The 17203-nt window shown below is 33.3% G+C and overlaps 2 protein-coding genes across 5 annotated transcripts; one reads left to right on the forward strand and one right to left on the reverse strand.

Moving 5' to 3' along the window:
• The first annotated feature begins 394 nt into the window (after window positions 1-394).
• LOC145137235 (leucine-rich repeat receptor protein kinase HPCA1-like) lies at window positions 395-7948 on the forward strand. 3 transcript variants are annotated; one of them, XM_079071376.1, is made up of 19 exons: window positions 395-990; window positions 1196-1316; window positions 1399-1470; window positions 1596-1670; window positions 1775-1846; window positions 2315-2476; window positions 2981-3055; window positions 3188-3259; window positions 3372-3443; window positions 3543-3611; window positions 3704-3775; window positions 3893-3961; window positions 4100-4231; window positions 4322-4800; window positions 6173-6334; window positions 6406-6548; window positions 6616-6835; window positions 6925-7160; window positions 7287-7948. In XM_079071376.1, the coding sequence occupies exons 1-19, from the start codon at window positions 909-911 to the stop codon at window positions 7761-7763; spliced, it is 2862 nt and encodes a 953-aa protein (XP_078927502.1). In that variant the 5' UTR covers window positions 395-908; the 3' UTR covers window positions 7764-7948. The 3 variants fall into 3 exon arrangements, with proteins under 3 accessions (XP_078927502.1, XP_078927503.1, XP_078927504.1); XM_079071377.1 differs by having other exon boundaries at window positions 6194-6334; XM_079071378.1 differs by lacking the exon at window positions 2981-3055.
• Window positions 7949-8268: 320 nt separating this feature from the next.
• Window positions 8269-14788, reverse strand: LOC145137236 (leucine-rich repeat receptor protein kinase HPCA1-like). Of its 2 annotated transcripts, none has more exons than XM_079071379.1 (19): window positions 14438-14788; window positions 13865-13985; window positions 13700-13771; window positions 12411-12485; window positions 12225-12296; window positions 11944-12105; window positions 11774-11848; window positions 11587-11658; window positions 11426-11497; window positions 11277-11345; window positions 11126-11200; window positions 10900-10968; window positions 10667-10798; window positions 10117-10586; window positions 9862-9993; window positions 9634-9776; window positions 9223-9442; window positions 8895-9127; window positions 8269-8797 (listed from the first exon to the last, which is right to left on the reverse strand). In XM_079071379.1, the coding sequence occupies exons 1-19, from the start codon at window positions 14517-14519 to the stop codon at window positions 8327-8329; spliced, it is 2817 nt and encodes a 938-aa protein (XP_078927505.1). In that variant the 5' UTR covers window positions 14520-14788; the 3' UTR covers window positions 8269-8326. The 2 variants fall into 2 exon arrangements, with proteins under 2 accessions (XP_078927505.1, XP_078927506.1); XM_079071380.1 differs by lacking the exon at window positions 14438-14788 and adding an exon at window positions 14085-14212.
• Window positions 14789-17203: the final 2415 nt, after the last annotated feature.

The following is a 17203-nucleotide window of genomic DNA, read 5'->3' on the forward strand; positions in this document are numbered from 1 at the left end:
GAGTTAGTTCGTGCAATCATAGTTGGGTTAAGACAAAAAAACATTGCTTAGTTTACCTTTCAAAGGCTTTGAGCATATGTTTAACAATGAAAGTGGAATCATCCATATAAACAACATCATCAAAAATAGAAACCAGACTTGGATATTCTGGATCATGTGATTCATCTTGCTTGTGGGTAAAAAAAATAACCATTTTAATCCAAAATAATTGACTTTAAGCCATTAAAATACCAAAAAAAAAAAAAAAAGATTTGTGCTTTTTTTAAAGCAGATGGAAAAATTTTGTAGGGATAGAATAGCAATGATTTTATTTTATTTGATTGTTATTTTTGTAAAAATAACCCTTGGTCTTTGCGTATTGAAACAATAGGTATATTATTTGAAGCATGAAGGGGGTAATCTGGTAGATTTCCTCTATATTGCGCCAACAGAATCGGAGCAGCCCTGCCACTCAAACTCAAACACGGTTGCAGTGTTACAGAAATAGTTTATGGTCGAAGGAAGCAGATGACATCCCTCACCTACTCCACTATTTCCAAAACAATTACGAAAACCCCATTGTCACCAATCGGAATCTTCTTCCAAGTGATGTCCACACCAAAAACAAAATCGAACCGATTGAAAAAGTCTTGTTGTGCATTTGTTTGTCTCTATCGGCTGTCTGTTTTCGGTTGGAAATATCGTCGAACAGTTGGGCTTCTTAACAAATGCTGGACAATGACCAGGTCTACGACTGTACGTCGATATCATCAATTCTTATTTCTTTATTCCGATTACAAACGAGTGTTACATAACATCGAATATGCGGAGAGAGAAAAGGCGAGGCGCTATGGGTGTGCCAAATGTAGCCGTTTGCTATCTAAACTTCTTCGTGTAGTCCGGAAGAAGATACTGTTCATTTTACAGAAATGGGTTCAAGAATTCCGGTATGGATGCTGATTGCTTTCAGTCAAGTTATCGTAATCACAGCAGTGACGAACCAAAATGATGGTAAGTTTTTTCTGACAATCTGTGTGGAGTTTTTTCCTATCACGACACGTTTACAGTAGTTCATGATATTGTTTTTACAACATGACTTCAAGATTGTTCATTATATGATTCTCAGAGTTATTAACTTCAGTTAAACAAGACGGATTACTTATTGGAAGCTGAATATATATAATTTCCACTTGAAAAATCATGTTTATTCTTGTAGTTGCTGTGCTAAATGCTATAAAGTCTAGCTGGCAGAATCTACCACCTGATTGGAGTGGTTCAGATCCTTGTGGAAGTAATTGGGAAGGAATTAAATGTACAAACTCACGAGTAATCTCCTTGTAAGTTGTAGATGTTTCAATCATACATAATTCTAGAAAAATCAAAACCCTGTTTTTCTATGTTTGAATCCTTCCATTACAGAGTGTTAGCAGGCATGGGGGTGAGAACTAACAGCATTGGAGACATTCCATCACTTTCCCAATTGGAATATTTGTATGTTTTCCATTCTTCTATACTTCTTTTCTTTGTCTTCTCTTTCTATTGTTGTTATTTCAGATTTTCATATACTTAACTATTGCTAATAGTGGATGATTTCTCATTTTGATACTTGCATATAGAGATCTTTCCAACAACAAAGGGATTAAAGCACCCCTTCCACCAACAATTCAGAATTTGAAGAACTTAACAACACTGTAAGAAATCCATTTTGTGTATTTATGTTATCTTCTCTTGAACTCCTGATTGTTTAAATCCTTGTCTGATTTTTCTTGTTTGACAAAGTACTCTTTGCATGTAGAATCCTTGTTGGTTGCAATTTCTTTGGTCCAATTCCTGATTCCATAGGATCCCTTGAGCAGTTAGTCTTTTTGTAAGTATTCCAAATTCTTGAGTATTTTGTATTAAGGGCTAAATGCAAGAAATAGCAACATACTTTTAATTATTTGTATGTTACATCATCCTACTATGATTCTGTTCATCACAACATTTTACTTCAGTTCTATTTCTTTATTAATTGTTTTATTTTGAAAATCTACCCAATTGTAATTTTGTACTTCCCTTTTTTTTCCTTATTTTGAATTTTTTGTCCTAGAAATTCCTTTTTATATGAATGATATTACTATTTTGGATATATTTTTCAAAGTATGATATTGTAATAGTAAGAAATGAAAATAGTTGGTTTTAGTAAAGAAATCAATGAAATTCCATTGCTACTTTTTGCATTTAACCTATAGCTAAATACTACACATTTTGTTGCATATTTGAAAATAAGTTGTATTCCATGAGGAACAAACAATCTTTTTCCTATATAGTTCTGACTCTATCCCTTTTGTTTCAGAGGTCTGAATAATAACAGCTTCACTGGAAATATCCCAAGATCCATTGGCAATTTAGCCAATCTTTTATGGTTGGATCTAACTGATAACCAGCTTCGTGGAGCCATTCCTGTCTCTAATGGAACAGACCCTGGTCTTGATTATCTAGTCAAAGCAAGGCACTTGTATGTTTCCTTTCTTTCATAATATACATACATACATACATACATACATATATATATATATATATATATATATATATATACACACACACACACACATACACACACACACGCAGGGGATGGTTCAAATGAAGAGACTAAATAAAGTGAAGATGTGAAGATACCACTTTTATGTTATTATTTTGCTATGAATTTTATATATGTTTAGTTTTGTAATAAATTCTAATGTGAATATTAACGTATGATTATTCGTATATTGATTTGTAGTAATTTCAAAAGTGAATATTAATGTATGATTATTTATATATTCATTGTTGAATAATGACATAAGGCAGTATATACAAGATTCATAGCAGAATAATAACATAAAAGTAGTGTCTTCACGTCTTCACTTTATTAAGTGTCTTCATTTGAACCTATTCCTATATATACACACACATGCATTTGTCACTTTATCAACTTTTAAAGTGACTTTCTTATTGGTGTTATGTTTTGGTCATTGTGAAGTCATTTTGCAAACAATCAGTTATCAGGTGTTATTCCATTTAGACTTTTCAGCTCTAGTATGAGTCTAATACATGTGTAAGTATCATTTTTCATATGTATAATTTTATAATGATGTGGCGATTGTAATACTGAAAGCATAATATATATATATATATATATATATATATATATATATATATATATATATATACACACACTTTTGAACAGGCTATTCAACAATAATCAGTTATCTGGAAAAATCCCATCTTCAATGGGACTTGTGGATACTCTCGAGGCAATGTAAGTATTAACGATTATTAGACATAAGGGTAAAATGGTCATTTACTCATTCAGAATATGAATATTTGCAATTTATTTACCTATGTGTCACTCTTTCTCTCCTTTATTTCAGACGCTTGGACTCGAATTCATTGGATGGGAATATGCATAGAAACATCACGAACCTCAAAAGTGTTGGGGAGTTGTAAGTGATAAGAGAAGTCAATAAATCTTTCCATTTTTTTTTATTTAAATAATGTTTATTTAGTGGTTGACATTAATTCACAGATCTATTTATTTTCAGGTACTTATCAAACAACAACCTAAGTGGACCTTTTCCAAACCTCATAGGAATGGAATCCCTCTTTTATGTGTAAGTTTGAAGAATAACTCATTTGTAGAAACTATTCATTTTCTACTTTTTAACATAACATAACATGTCTTTTATTATGATGGATTTTTTAGGGACATGAGCAATAATAGTTTTGATGCTTCAGATATTCCTACATGGTTCACACTTCCATCATTGACAACAATGTAATCTTCTTCCACTCGTGTTATGCAAAGTGGATAATTTGCATAAAATTTCTCTTTTAATGACATTAAATGTGGTGGAATTTATTTTGAAGCATTCTTAATGTGTTCTTCTGATAGATTGATGGATAAGACACAACTTCAAGGAGAAATCCCATCTGTTATCTTCCAACCTCAATTACAAAGATTGTGAGTATCACCCGAATATTTGTTATCTTCTCAAGTTAATCTTTATAATATAAGCTTATAAATATTTGTTGTTTCAATAGTGAAGTTTGGCATTAAGATTATTCTTTTCTTCTATTTTTTTTGGTTGTATAATCACAGGGGGCTAAGCAACAATGGTCTTAATGGAATCTTGGATGTTGGAAACAGCTATGGAAGTGATTTGATTGTTGATCTAACAAACAATTCCATTGCTGATTTCACTCAAAAATCTGGATATAATATGAGCTTAATGTGAGTTCATATGCCTTTTTATCTTTTGCTGAAATATACATTGCTATTCACAATCTTACACTAACTAATAGTTCTCTACTATTTTTTCAGTCTTGCAAATAATCCAGTTTGTGAAGGGGGAACAACAGGAAGATATTGTTCAGCTAGAAACCCTAATTCACCAAATAGTTTACCATCCAATAATAATTGTCCACCTGTCCGTTGCCCTTCAAATAAAATTCTAAGTCCAAATTGTGCATGCACACATCCATACACAGGAACCATATATTTTCTGTCTTATTCTTTTTCAAACTTGGAAAACTCCACATACTATACACTTCTCCATGATGCTTTGATATCAGCCTTTAGGTCAAGTCAACTTCCTGTGGAATCAATTTCTGTTTCAAATGCACTTGTTAATGAGCTTTCCTACCTTCAATATACATTGCATGTATTTCCTTCTGGTCAAGATTTTTTTACTCGGTCAACTATCTCCTCAATTGGGACTGTGATCAACAGACAAAACCTCTTTTCTCTCCCACAATTTGGACCCTTGTTCTTTCTTGATGATAGCTATTGTTGTTTTCCAGGTAATTATATATATAATATATTTTATAATAGGGTGAAATAGAGACACCATCTCATCGATTGAGCCACTTAACCATATTCTGTACTAGGGTTAATCTCATAAAAGACCTTATACTTTTGTGTTTTATACGGATTAAACCTCAACTTTATTTTTTTCCTGAAAAAGACCTTGCATTTTGTATTTTTTTTTTTCTGAAAAAAATCCTCAACCTTCTAAATGCTTCCAAATAAACCCTCAACTTTTTTATTTTTTCTTGAAAAAAACCCTCACATTTTACAGATTTTTTTGGCAAAAAAGACTAAAAGGGTCGGATCGGAAAAAATGAAAAAATACAAGGTCAGGCAAAAAAATTGAGGTTTAATCCGGAAAAAACACAAAATATAAGGTTTATGTTTTAGATTAACCTTTTTTTTCCCGGAAAAACCTGTAAAATGTCAGGGTTTTTTTTCGGAAAAAACAAAAATAGTTGAGGTTTTTTCGGAAACAGATTGAGGGTTTTTTTTTTCGGAAAAAAAAAAGATAAAGTTGAGGGTTATTTTCGGAAAAAATGAAAAAAATACAAGGTTTTTTTCAGGGAAAAAAATAAAGTTGAGGTTTAATCCAGGAAAAACACAATATATAAGGTCTTTTATTTGATTAACCCTCCGTACTAATTATACCATTATGCTTTTTTTGATTATTTGAAAAAAAGGAATAACACAGTTAAGCACAACGTACTTTCACCATTTTCTTGATTTAGCTATTGAACTAATTTCTTTTATGATTGTTATAATAATAATTCAGAGGTTAAATCGTTAAAAAAAGTATTTCAGTGGCTAAGTTGTAAATTGGTAAGTCTTAATATGTTGTGCTCTTCTAGATATCGAAACCGGGTAACCGGAAATACGGTATTTTTTAAAGGGTTGAATGCAAATAATAGAGATGTATTTTCATATATTTGTGTATTATAGCATCTAATTTTCATTTCTTTCGATTAAAACATTGTATTCTAAATTTCTTTTTGTTATTAAGGTATTGTACTTTGGCAAAAATTCTACCCCTAATCATTTATTTCTTATTTGTTTGAAAACTTATTTGTATTTAGATGACATAGCCATAATTAGGTATGTTTTTCAAAGTACAATGCTTTAGTAGGAAGAAATGTAAATAGGATGCTATAATAATAATAATAAAAAAAATCAATCAAACTACATTGAGATTTCTTGAATTTAATATCTTTTAGACAATCCAAAAAAGTATAATCATTTCATTGTCACTGAGGATAGCTAAGTGGCTACATCCATAAGATTGTGAAAGTACAAGTGCTTTTCTGTATTTTTCTCTTTTAAATATATAGAAAAGAAACTTATATATTTATGACTAAACCTTGAAAGGTGTACATGGGCAAATAACAGGACACAAGTCATCGAATCATGGCATCATCATTGGGGCAGCAGTTGGTGGTTGTGTGATCCTATTACTAATAGCCTTGGCTATAACCTATGCCATCTATCAGAAAAGAAACGCAACAAGAGCAAAACACAGCAACCCTTTTGGTAAGACAGGGTATTCTCGTCTTTTTACAACAACTTCACATGCTTACTTACTTACTTCCATAATAATACAGCATCTTGGGCGTTAGATAATGGAAGTATTGTGGGTGGTGTTCCTCAACTGAAAGGAGCAAGATGGTGTTCATTTGAAGAACTCAAAAGATGCACAAACAATTTTTCAGAAGAAAACTTAATTGGATCTGGTGGATATGGACAGGTATCTTTTTATTATATTTCAATTTCTTCATTCTTTATTTAATTTATTTTTTAATGCTGACTCACAGGTGTATAAAGGGACTCTTGACTCTGGTCATGTAGTAGCAATCAAAAGAGCTCAACAAGGGTCATTACAGGGTGCTCATGAATTCAAAACAGAAATTGAACTTCTTTCAAGGATTCATCATAAAAATGTTGTAGCCCTAGTGGGATTCTGTTATGAACAAGGCGAACAAATGTTAATCTATGAGTACATTTCAAATGGTACTCTAAAAGATAATCTTACAGGTAAAATTTACATACACATGTTTTTATAGAGAAAACTTGCATGCTTTTTTTTAGCTAAACTTGTAAATTTTTTGAAATTTTGAATACAGGAAAAGCAGGAATGAGGTTGGATTGGGTGAAGAGGCTTAGTGCAGCTCTTGATTCTGCAAAAGGGCTGACATATATGCATGAGCTTGCTAATCCTCCAATCATTCACAGAGACATCAAATCAACTAACATTCTTCTTGATGATAATTTGATTGCTAAAGTTGCTGATTTTGGATTGTCAAAACTGTTGGGAGATGATTCAAAGGGTTATGTATCTACTCAAGTCAAGGGGACATTGGTACGTGTTGAGAGATGATTCAAAGGGTCTCTTTTTTTGTTTTTGTTGTGGGTCTAAAATATGCCAATTGTCAAGTTGTACCCTTGAAGTTAACAGTATTTGCGTTTTCATCCTTTCTGAATGTAGGGTTACATGGATCCTGAATACTACATGACCCAACAGTTGACCGAAAAGAGTGATGTTTACAGTTTTGGAGTTGTACTTTTGGAGCTTTTAACTGCAAGATCACCAATACATAAGGGTAAATTCATTGTGAAGGAGGTAAATGAAGCAATTGGAAAGTCGGGGGACCGAAATGGTCTATACAAGATTCTTGATCCTTCTCTTGGTTCTTCACAAAACCTTGGAGGTTTGACTGAATTTCTAAACTTGGCAATGAGTTGTGTCCGAGATTCAGGAGTTGAAAGGCCTAAAATGGGAGAGGTTGTGAGAGAGATTGAAAGAATTATAGATTTGGCTGTTTTAAGCCTTGATGCTGAGTCAGCATCTAATTTTTCAAGTCAAAATAAAGGAGAAGTTGGGGATCTTTATCATCCGTATGGTGATTCGGTCTCTGATGTGAGTAGTTTGACTCTACCATTTGAAACAGAGCTGAGAAGGTGAATTGTGGGAAGATGATGAAAACAAGAACATTTGTTGGTATATATGGAAACATATGGAAGAAAACTTATTAATATGTAGATTTAGAATGATTCAAATATATGAAGTTTATGATATTATATTTTGTACTGGAAGGTAATAATTTGGATATATGTTGGAGGTAATATAGCCTCTTGGAAAAGCAAGAATGTCTCTAAATTGGGTCTTGATTTGATTTAGTTACCCTACTTAGAATTGTATATAAATTGGAATCATTACTTTACATCCCAACAAAATATACCGAAATACAAGAAAACTTGATTCAGGACTTAAGAAACTGAGGTGTAATTCAGTCATGAAGCGTGATCAAAACGAACAACCTGAGACAAAAATAAAAAGTTGCCCCACTTTATCCAAGAAACACAGATGAAATAGTTAGTGCAACAACAACTTTCTTTGCAATTAAAGAAGTCTTATGTGAAAAACTTTGCTTAAGTTAACAAATGTTTGGTTTGATATAAAAACAACATACCATAAAGTTCATGTAGTTTGAATCTTTCTAAATTCACATTTTTACAATCTTGTTTTCACCTGCGTAGTTCTGTTTCAAATGGTACATACAAACTACTCGAATCAGAGACTGAATCACTATATGGATGATAAAGGTCCTCAACTTTTCCTGTATTTTGGGTTGAGAAAGTAGATGGTGATTCAGCATCAACGTTTACAACAGCCAAATTTATAATAGCCTCAATCTCTCTCACCACATCTCCCATTTTAGGCCTATCAACTCCTAAATCTTGGACACATCTCATTGCCAGATTCACAAATTTGGTCAAACCTCCAACTGTTTTGGATGAACCAAGATATGGATCAAGAATCTTGTGGAGTTCATTTGGAGAATTGTCAATCGCCTCATTAACCTCCCTCACAATATATTTACCCTTGTGTATTGGTGGTCTTGCAGTTAAAAGCTCCAAAAGTACAACTCCAAAACTGTAAACATCACTCTTTTCGGTCAACTGTTGGGTCATGTAGTATTCAGGATCCATGTAACCCTGCATTCAGAAAGGATCAAAACGTAAATACTGTTAACTTCAGGGGTAAAAGTAGACAATCAACATCAGGCATATGCAATTTGACTTTAACACCTACCAGTGTCCCCTTCACTTGAGTAGATACATAATCCTTTGAATCTCCCAACAATTTGGACAAACCAAAATCAGCAACCTTAGCAATCAGCTGATCATCAACCAGAATGTTATTTGATTTGATGTCTCTGTGTATGATTGGAGGATTTGCAAGCTCATGCAAATATGTCAGACCTTTGGCAGAATCAAGAGCTATTGTAAGCCTCTTCATCCAATTCAGCCTCATTCCTGACTTCCCTGCATGTACAATTTCAATCATCTTTCATTTTTTTTTAAATCTAATATCACCCCTTTGGACGAAAGGAAAAAAGCCAAGAAAGATGTAAATCTACCTGAAAGGTTATCCTTTAGAGTACCATTTGAAATGTACTCATACACCAGCATTTGTTCACCTTGCTCATAACAGAACCCCACAAGAGCTACCACATTCTTATGATGAATCCTTGAAAGAAGCTCAATTTCTGTTTTAAATTCTTGAGCACCCTGCAATGACCCTTGTTTAGCTCTTTTGATTGCAACTTCATGGCCAGTGGTAAGAGTCCCTCTATAAACCTGCAAGTCAGCATCTTACCCGTTTTAGGAATTTGTCACTTACCAAACAATAACACAATAGTTCACATATATCAATAAGCATGCATATTGATCAATAGAGTAGAATGTAATACAAGTATGTAAAGCCTGATCATATATATACAAGAGAAGTAGTAGTGATAAAAACTGCAATGAATGCAACATGAAGATACCTTCCCATAGCCCCCAGATCCAATTACGTTTTCTTCTGAAAAATTATCGGTGCATCTTTTGAGTTCTTCAAATGAACAAAGTCTTGCTCCTTTCAATTCAGGAACACCACCCACATCACTACCATTATCCATCACCCAAGATGCTGCATTATCAAAACATATGCGTGTAAGCATATGAACTTGTAAAAAGACGAGAATACCCTTGTCTTATGCTCCAATTAGTCTTACCAAAAGGATTGCTCTGTCTCGCTCGTGTGGCCCGTCTTTTCTGATAGATAGCATAACTTATAGCCAGGCATACGATCACAAAACTACCAACTGCTACCCCAATGATAGCACCATGATTCGATGACTTGTCTCCTGTGGATAATCAAAATCAGAAATCGTGTTTCCCATATTTATAGTTGTATACACCTTAATTTCAAGATTTAGTGACAAAATAAAAAAGCCTCTTTTTCTTATATGATTGAAATGAATAATTACCTTCAAAATAATGATCATCAAGAAAGAAGAAGGGACCAAAGCGTGGGAGAATTATGAGGTCTGGTTTTTGGCGGTTGATCACAGTCCCTATTGAAGAGACTTGTGAAAGATTAAAAGGATCTTGACCAGAGGGAAAGATATGCAATGTATATTGAAGGTATTCACCAATAATTGCATTGGAAATAGACAATGATTCGACTGGAAGTTGTTCCTTTCGAAAGGCTGACATCAAAGCATCATTGAGAAGTTTATAGTAGGTGGTGTTATCTAAGTTTGAGAAAGAATGGAGTAAAAAAGTTATGGTTCCTATGTATGGATGTGCGCATGTACAGTTGGGACTTGGCACTTTATCTGAACCGCAGCGCACAGGATTACAGCTATTTGATGGTGAACGGCTTTGTATATTCGTCTTTCCAGTTGCACAATATCTTCCTGTTGCTCCTCCTTCACACACTGGATTACTTCCAAGACTGGAAAGTAGTAGAAAAGTATTTCAATAAGAATTTAATGGATGGTAATTGGAAATATTCAAGGCTAATAATGAGCTCACTTTAAGGTCATATTGTATACGGATTTCTGATTGAAGTCAGCAATTGAATTGTTTGTCAGATCAACATTCAAATCACTGCTATAGGTGTTGCCCACATCCAGTATTCCATTAAGACCATTGTTGCTTAGCACCCTGTGAATATAAATAAGTTCATGTTCTATTGTTTCAAATGTTAAATGATACAATTGAATATGCAGATTAACTTGAGTAGCAAGCATGCAGTTGATACTCACAATTTCTCCAACTGAGGTTGGAAGAGAGTTGATGGGATTTCTCCTTGAAGTTGAGTTTTCTCCATCAATCTGTTAGTAGAAGATTAAGCATGCTTAATAATAAAGTCCTCCATATTTTTTAGAGAAAGGTCTCACTCACACACACACACACACACACACAGATTAAGGAACTACTTAGGACTAGTCGTTCTGGTGAAAGACATGAAATGAGTGAAAGAAAGATTACAATGTTGTCAAAGATGGAAGTTCTGAGAACCATGTAGGAATATCTGATGCATCAAAACTATTATTGCTCATGTCCCTGAGAATGGCATCATATGTCATGTTAACAACTAGAAGATGATGATTTATGACGTTTAAACTTTAAATTAACTTACACATAAAAGAGGGAGACCATTCCTGTGAGATTTGGAACAGGTCCACTCAGTTTGTTGTTCGACAAGTATCTAAAAATGAATAAATCTCAACCACCAAATAAAACTATTATACACAACAAAAACATTGATCGACTTCTCTTATCACTTACAGCTTACTAACACTTTTGAGATTCGTGATGTTTTGAGGCACTATCCCATCCAAGGAATTTGAGTCCAGGCGTCTGTGAAATCAAGGATGGAAAAAACAAATAAATTAAATATGTTCAGATCTAGCTATAATGTTCAAGGATTATTAATTAATGATGCTTACACTGCCTGAAGAGTACTCACAAGTCCTATCGAAGAAGGAATATTTCCAGATAACCGATTATTGTTGAATATCCTGTTTGAAAAGTGTATGTATATATATATATATATATATATATATATATATATATATATATATATATGTCAACCAATTACACTTGAGATCTTTCATCAGGTAATGTGATACTTACACATGTATTAGGGTCATATCTGATCTGAACAGTTCAGATCGAATGTCACCAGATAACTGATTATCTGCTAAATGGCTGCATAATTGCCATAAGATTAAGATAACACGGGTGAGAAAAATCACTCTAAAAGTTTAATAAACTGACAAATGTACAAAAGATACAAAACTTACAAGTGTTTTGCATTCTTTAACCTATCAAGACCAGGGGCTGTTCCATTAGACACAGGAATGGGTCCCTGAAGCTTGTTATCACTTAGATCCAACCATGAGAGTTTGGTCAAATTACCAATGGATGGTGGGATAGTTCCACTGAAGCTGTTATTATTCAGACCTCTGCAACACAAGGGACAGAATCAGGAATAGTTACAAATATTTTGTTTTAAATTAAAAATGGCATGGTAGTTAATCTATTATCAAGAGATACAACATGAACAAGAATTTGGAATACTTACAAAAATATTAGTTGCTCGAGGGATCCTATTGTATCAGGAATTGGACCAAAAAAACTGCAACCAACCAGTATTCTAGATGCATGGAGTTTTTTGTTATACACGAAAAATCAGACAAGGTTTTAAACAATCAGACAAAAATAAGATAAACCAGGTTGCTGCATTTGAGAAGTAAAATGGATTTCTTACAATGTGGTCAAGCTCTTCAAATTCTGAATTGATGGTGGAAGAGGAGCTTTAATTCCTTTGTTGTTGGAAAGATCTCTATAGGAAAAATTAAATTGAGAAATGTCAAGTTCTAGAAATAATTAATAAGGTTAACACTATATTTTTGGGAAAAAGTTATATCAAGTGTCTTCAATTTCTCAGCAAACCAATTTTATTGTATAAATTTACACTTTTAACTCAAATTTTAAACTTGGTTACAATTTTGCTCCAAACTTTCAAAACCTTTTTTTTTACTATTCTCCCCAAAATTGGTTTTTCTTTACAACATAACTTTTTTTAAAAATTTTTTTTTTACAAATTGTTTTTGAACTTTTAATAAAAAACAAAATTACACCTAGGGGTGTAAACGAGCCGAGCCGAGCCCGAGCCTAACCAAGCTCGAGCTCGGCTCGTTTAATTTTGAAGAAGCTCGAGCTCGATTCGAGCCTTAAAATGAAGCTCGAGCTCGGCTCGTGAACAATTTAGTGAGCTCGCGAGCCTAAACGAGCTTAAACGAGCCTATATATATATATATATATATATATATATATATATATATATATATATATATATATATATATATATATATATATATATATATACACACACACACACACATACACACACACACACACACATATATATATATATATATATATATATATATATATATATAGGCTCGTTTAGGCTCATTTAGGCTCGCGTGAAGCTCGGCTCGAGCTCGTTTAATAAACGAGCCTCATATTTAGGCTCGAGCTCGGCTCGGGCTCGTTTAATTCGATCTCGAGTCGAGCTTTTAACGAGTCGATTCCGAGTAGATCGCGAGTAGCTCGGCTCACTTACACCCCTAATTACACTCTTTTGTACAACCTTTTAAAACCTTTTTTACAATTATTTTACATACAACTTTTTTATAACGGTTTTTAGAACATTTTTAAACTTTTTAAAACGTTTTTAAAATTGTGTTACAACCAACACAAGAAATAAATCAAAACTCATAGAATCAACCAACACAAGAAAATAAATGGTTTGTAAAATGATATTTTATGCCTGGTATAGCAGGTAAAAAAAGGTTGTTTCAATCTTAATTAATTATTCAATAAAATCGGTTTACTGTCAACTTAAAAACACTGAAAATAGTTTGTTTTTCCGAAAAGAGTGTTAATCTTAATCAATAATACGAATATCTTAGAAACAATAAGAGGAAGAGAAAATAAAGAAAAGAAGTATAGGAATATATGAAATGTAATGCAAATGGAAAACATATATACAAATATATCAACTGGGAAAGTGATGGAATGTCTCCAATGTCGTCACTTTTCACCCCCATGCCTGCCAACACTCTGTAATGGAAGGGTTCAAACATAAATTAAAACGAAATAAAGGTTTATATTTTTCTAAAATTCTGTAAAAAGATTGAAACATCTACAACTTACAAGTGGGTTACACGTGACTTTGTGCAGTTAATTCCGTCCCAATTACTTCCACATGGGTCTGAACCCCTCCAATTAGGTGGAAAGTTCTGCCAGCTAGACTTTATAGCATTTAGCACACCAACTACAAGAATAACCGAGATTTTTCAGGTTTATATCAACAAAATAAAACGCAAAATACGTTTAAGGTAACATTCAGATCGAGTTATGATGTAGAACATACATGAGGGGTTGTTTTAATTGGGAATAGAAAGGTTATGTGATGTATAGAGAGGATCTTCGGTAATGATGGTTGGAGCTACCTCAAATATTATAACTCCAATCACCGATAAAGCAAATACTAAGCTATCTTTGAGAGTTCTGATTTAAAAATGTGACAACATTAAGGTAGGGCTATTTTATATAAGGTAGGGCTATTATATAGAGTTTAAGTTATAGTGTAGAACAATTGATAGTGATCTCATTTCTGAAATGAGGGGAGCATATCAACAGACCATGACTCAAAAGTGCAAGACAAACTTAACCATATATATAAAAGTCATAAAAACTCTACACACAGATTATCAATAAACTTACCATCATTTCCATCTGTCACAGCTGTGATTACCAAAATTTGAGTGCAAACAATCAGCATCCATAACGAAATTCTTGAACCCATTTATCTAAATAAAACTATATCTTCTTCCAGGCTACAATAAGATATTTAGACAGTAAATGGTCACATTTGGCACACCCACCAGGCCTCACCCTTTCTTCTTCTCATGTTATATAAACTTGTGTGAAAACAGAGAATAAAGAAACAAGAATTGGTCATAGACTCATAGCCACGTAGACCTGCCATGGTGCAGCATGTCAGCATCTGATACAAAACCCAACTTTTCTACGAATTTTCCATCCGAAAACTGACAGTTGATAATGAAAAAAATATACAACAATGCTTTTCAGTTGGTTAGACTTTGTTTTCGATGTTGATATCACTTGGAAAAAGAATTCTATTGGTGACACTTGAGTTTTTGTAATGGATTTGGTAAATAGTAGGTGATGAATGTCAACTGTTATTGTATGTGAAATTTACTAGATTATCCTTCATGTTCAACTACTATATTTGATGGTTTCAATATGGTAAATTACATAAATAGTCCTTTTATTACATTGTCAATTGATTTGCTTAGAGTTTGTAAGAATAGACAAAAAAGATGATATCAACTCCTCAATGTTCTTTTTTTTTTTTTCATAATTTTATAATAAAGTAATTTAGTATGGTATAAATACTTGGTCAAGGCTCAACGGATTGGACATTCTATACCTACCTTATATAATTTTATGTGAGTTTTGTACAAGAAGTAGTATTTTAAAAAAGTATTTACCAATGTGTTGTAGTTCTAAATTTAATTATCAAAACATAGTAGTATAGTTTTTAACAAACTTGAAATAACTCTTTTAATCTTGGGAATTTCAAACATGTACTCCAATTGCACACATAAAAAATATTAATTATGTGGTGTCTTACCAAACCATGACGTTTTCTAGAAGGGGGATATAGATAAAATTATTAATAATCAGTTGTCAATCGAAATAGAATAGAAAGGATATTGATAAATGGAAGGACGAGAGAAAGAACGAAAAAGAATATTGATGATATAGAATTCCAACATGTAAGGTCTATGAGTCATCTCAGTAAAATTTGTGTAATTGTAACACCAATGTTCCAAGTATGTTCAATTGTGGCTCAATTTTTTAAAAAGTTTGCAAATATGGTACATACGTTGGGCATACGAGATAGGTATGTCGGGTGTAGGCATGTAAGTGAGGATCACGAATCCCTTGCATACGTTGGGCGTATTGCTTCAGAGGGAAAACCTTAATTTTTAGGGTTTGGACCCTATTTATAAGGGTATTCATCGGTTCAAATCCAATGGATTTTGATGGAACCGGTCCAATCCAATCATCCATTTGATTTTGGATTTTATCAACTGATCTTATCCAATTTAATATAAAAAATCGATCCGATCCAATTGCATGTTGGATTGGATTGATTTTATCCATTGGATATTTTTTATTGGTTTAATCCATTTGTTATCCATCATCCAACTAATTTTAATTCTTTTCTATTGAATAACCAAATATAACTATGATAACTAAAAATAAAATTGCACATAATTATGCTAAATAAAACTAACAAAGTAACATTAACTTTAAGTTTTCAACTTAATTTTTTATTGAATATGTAATAATAGTAATTGGATTGGATAATAATATTAGATTAAATTGGATATCGAATTGGATTGGATTGGTTCGGTTATCCATTGGATTTTCATGATGATCCATTAACCGATCCAATCCAATTGGATTGTGAAATTTCGCATCCGATCCAATCCAATTGTAATTGGATATCCAATCCAATTGGTCGTTTTGTAATTGGATCGGTCGGTTCCAATTGGATCGGTTAATTTCTGCACACTCCTACCTATTTAAGGATCATTATGGCCTCACACCTTTTCTTAACTCCAGACTCTACCTCTCTTAGCCTCCACTTCGAAACCCTAATTGAGTGTGTGTGCTTTGAAGACTTAGAAGGTCATTTTGGGTGTTCTTGGTGGTGAATGAAGACTCTTGGAGTTGTGGTGTTTCACTTTAGCCTTTGGATCCAACAATTACTCTCCCTTATGTACCTTTTGGAGGTATAAAGCTCCAACCTTGACATATAATTCTTTAGATCTAGCTTTATAATAAGATTTGTTCATTAATGGTCCCATAGCCTTGGATCTTGAGAGTTGAGCAACTCCAGACCTATTGAGAAGAGTTTCCTTTCATTTTAGAGCATGGTGGTTCATAAAAATGGGACCTTGGTCCTTCCCAATCATGCATGATGAATCTATTAAGACTTGTGGTCATGAATAAAACTTAGAATTAGATTTTGGACTCCTTGTAGCCATGCAAAGACATAAAGTTTGCAACTTTATGATTATAGATGTTCATTAGACTTTGATCTGAATTTTGGACGCAAGGACTTAAGGCATTAAGACCTTAATAGAGTTTTTGGAATCTGTCAAGTATGTTGGGCCTAATCTAGGGTATGTTCGGCGTACCTGGTTGCGACCCCGTAAACCTTCCGAGGATGAGCTGTACGTTGGGCGTAGCACGGTGTACGCCGGGCGTATGCTCAGGAAGCCTTTTGAGCTGTATTGAAACTTTAGGTCACTAGGGAGTTTTGGGCTTGGTTGGTTGGGCCATGTGTGGAGGGGAAAAATGATTTTTTGCCCTTGGTAGGATAAATTATGTTTTGGACCATTATTTGTGTGTTAAACCCCAATTATTAACTAGGGTTATTATTGGGGTATA

Source organism: Lactuca virosa, chromosome 9 (assembly GCF_052849685.1).
Source record: "Lactuca virosa cultivar CGN04683 chromosome 9, Lactuca_virosa_CGN04683_v6, whole genome shotgun sequence".
In the NCBI taxonomy this organism is placed as follows: domain Eukaryota; kingdom Viridiplantae; phylum Streptophyta; class Magnoliopsida; order Asterales; family Asteraceae; genus Lactuca; species Lactuca virosa.

Excerpts from the sequence above, each read along its gene's own strand:
- LOC145137236 (XM_079071379.1), bottom strand. The coding sequence starts at position 14,519 with ATGGGTTCAAGAATTTCGTTATGGATGCTGATTGTTTGCACTCAAATT. Across the intron at positions 12,486-13,699 it reads CTTTCCCAGTTGATATATTT|AGATCTTTCCAACAACAAAG; the intron begins GTATATATGTTT and ends TTTTTCCTATAG. Across the intron at positions 10,587-10,666 it reads GTATACAATATGACCTTAAA|TCTTGGAAGTAATCCAGTGT; the intron begins GTGAGCTCATTA and ends ACTACTTTCCAG.
- LOC145137235 (XM_079071376.1), top strand. The coding sequence starts at position 909 with ATGGGTTCAAGAATTCCGGTATGGATGCTGATTGCTTTCAGTCAAGTT. Across the intron at positions 1,471-1,595 it reads CTTTCCCAATTGGAATATTT|AGATCTTTCCAACAACAAAG; the intron begins GTATGTTTTCCA and ends ACTTGCATATAG. Across the intron at positions 3,612-3,703 it reads ATGGAATCCCTCTTTTATGT|GGACATGAGCAATAATAGTT; the intron begins GTAAGTTTGAAG and ends TGGATTTTTTAG.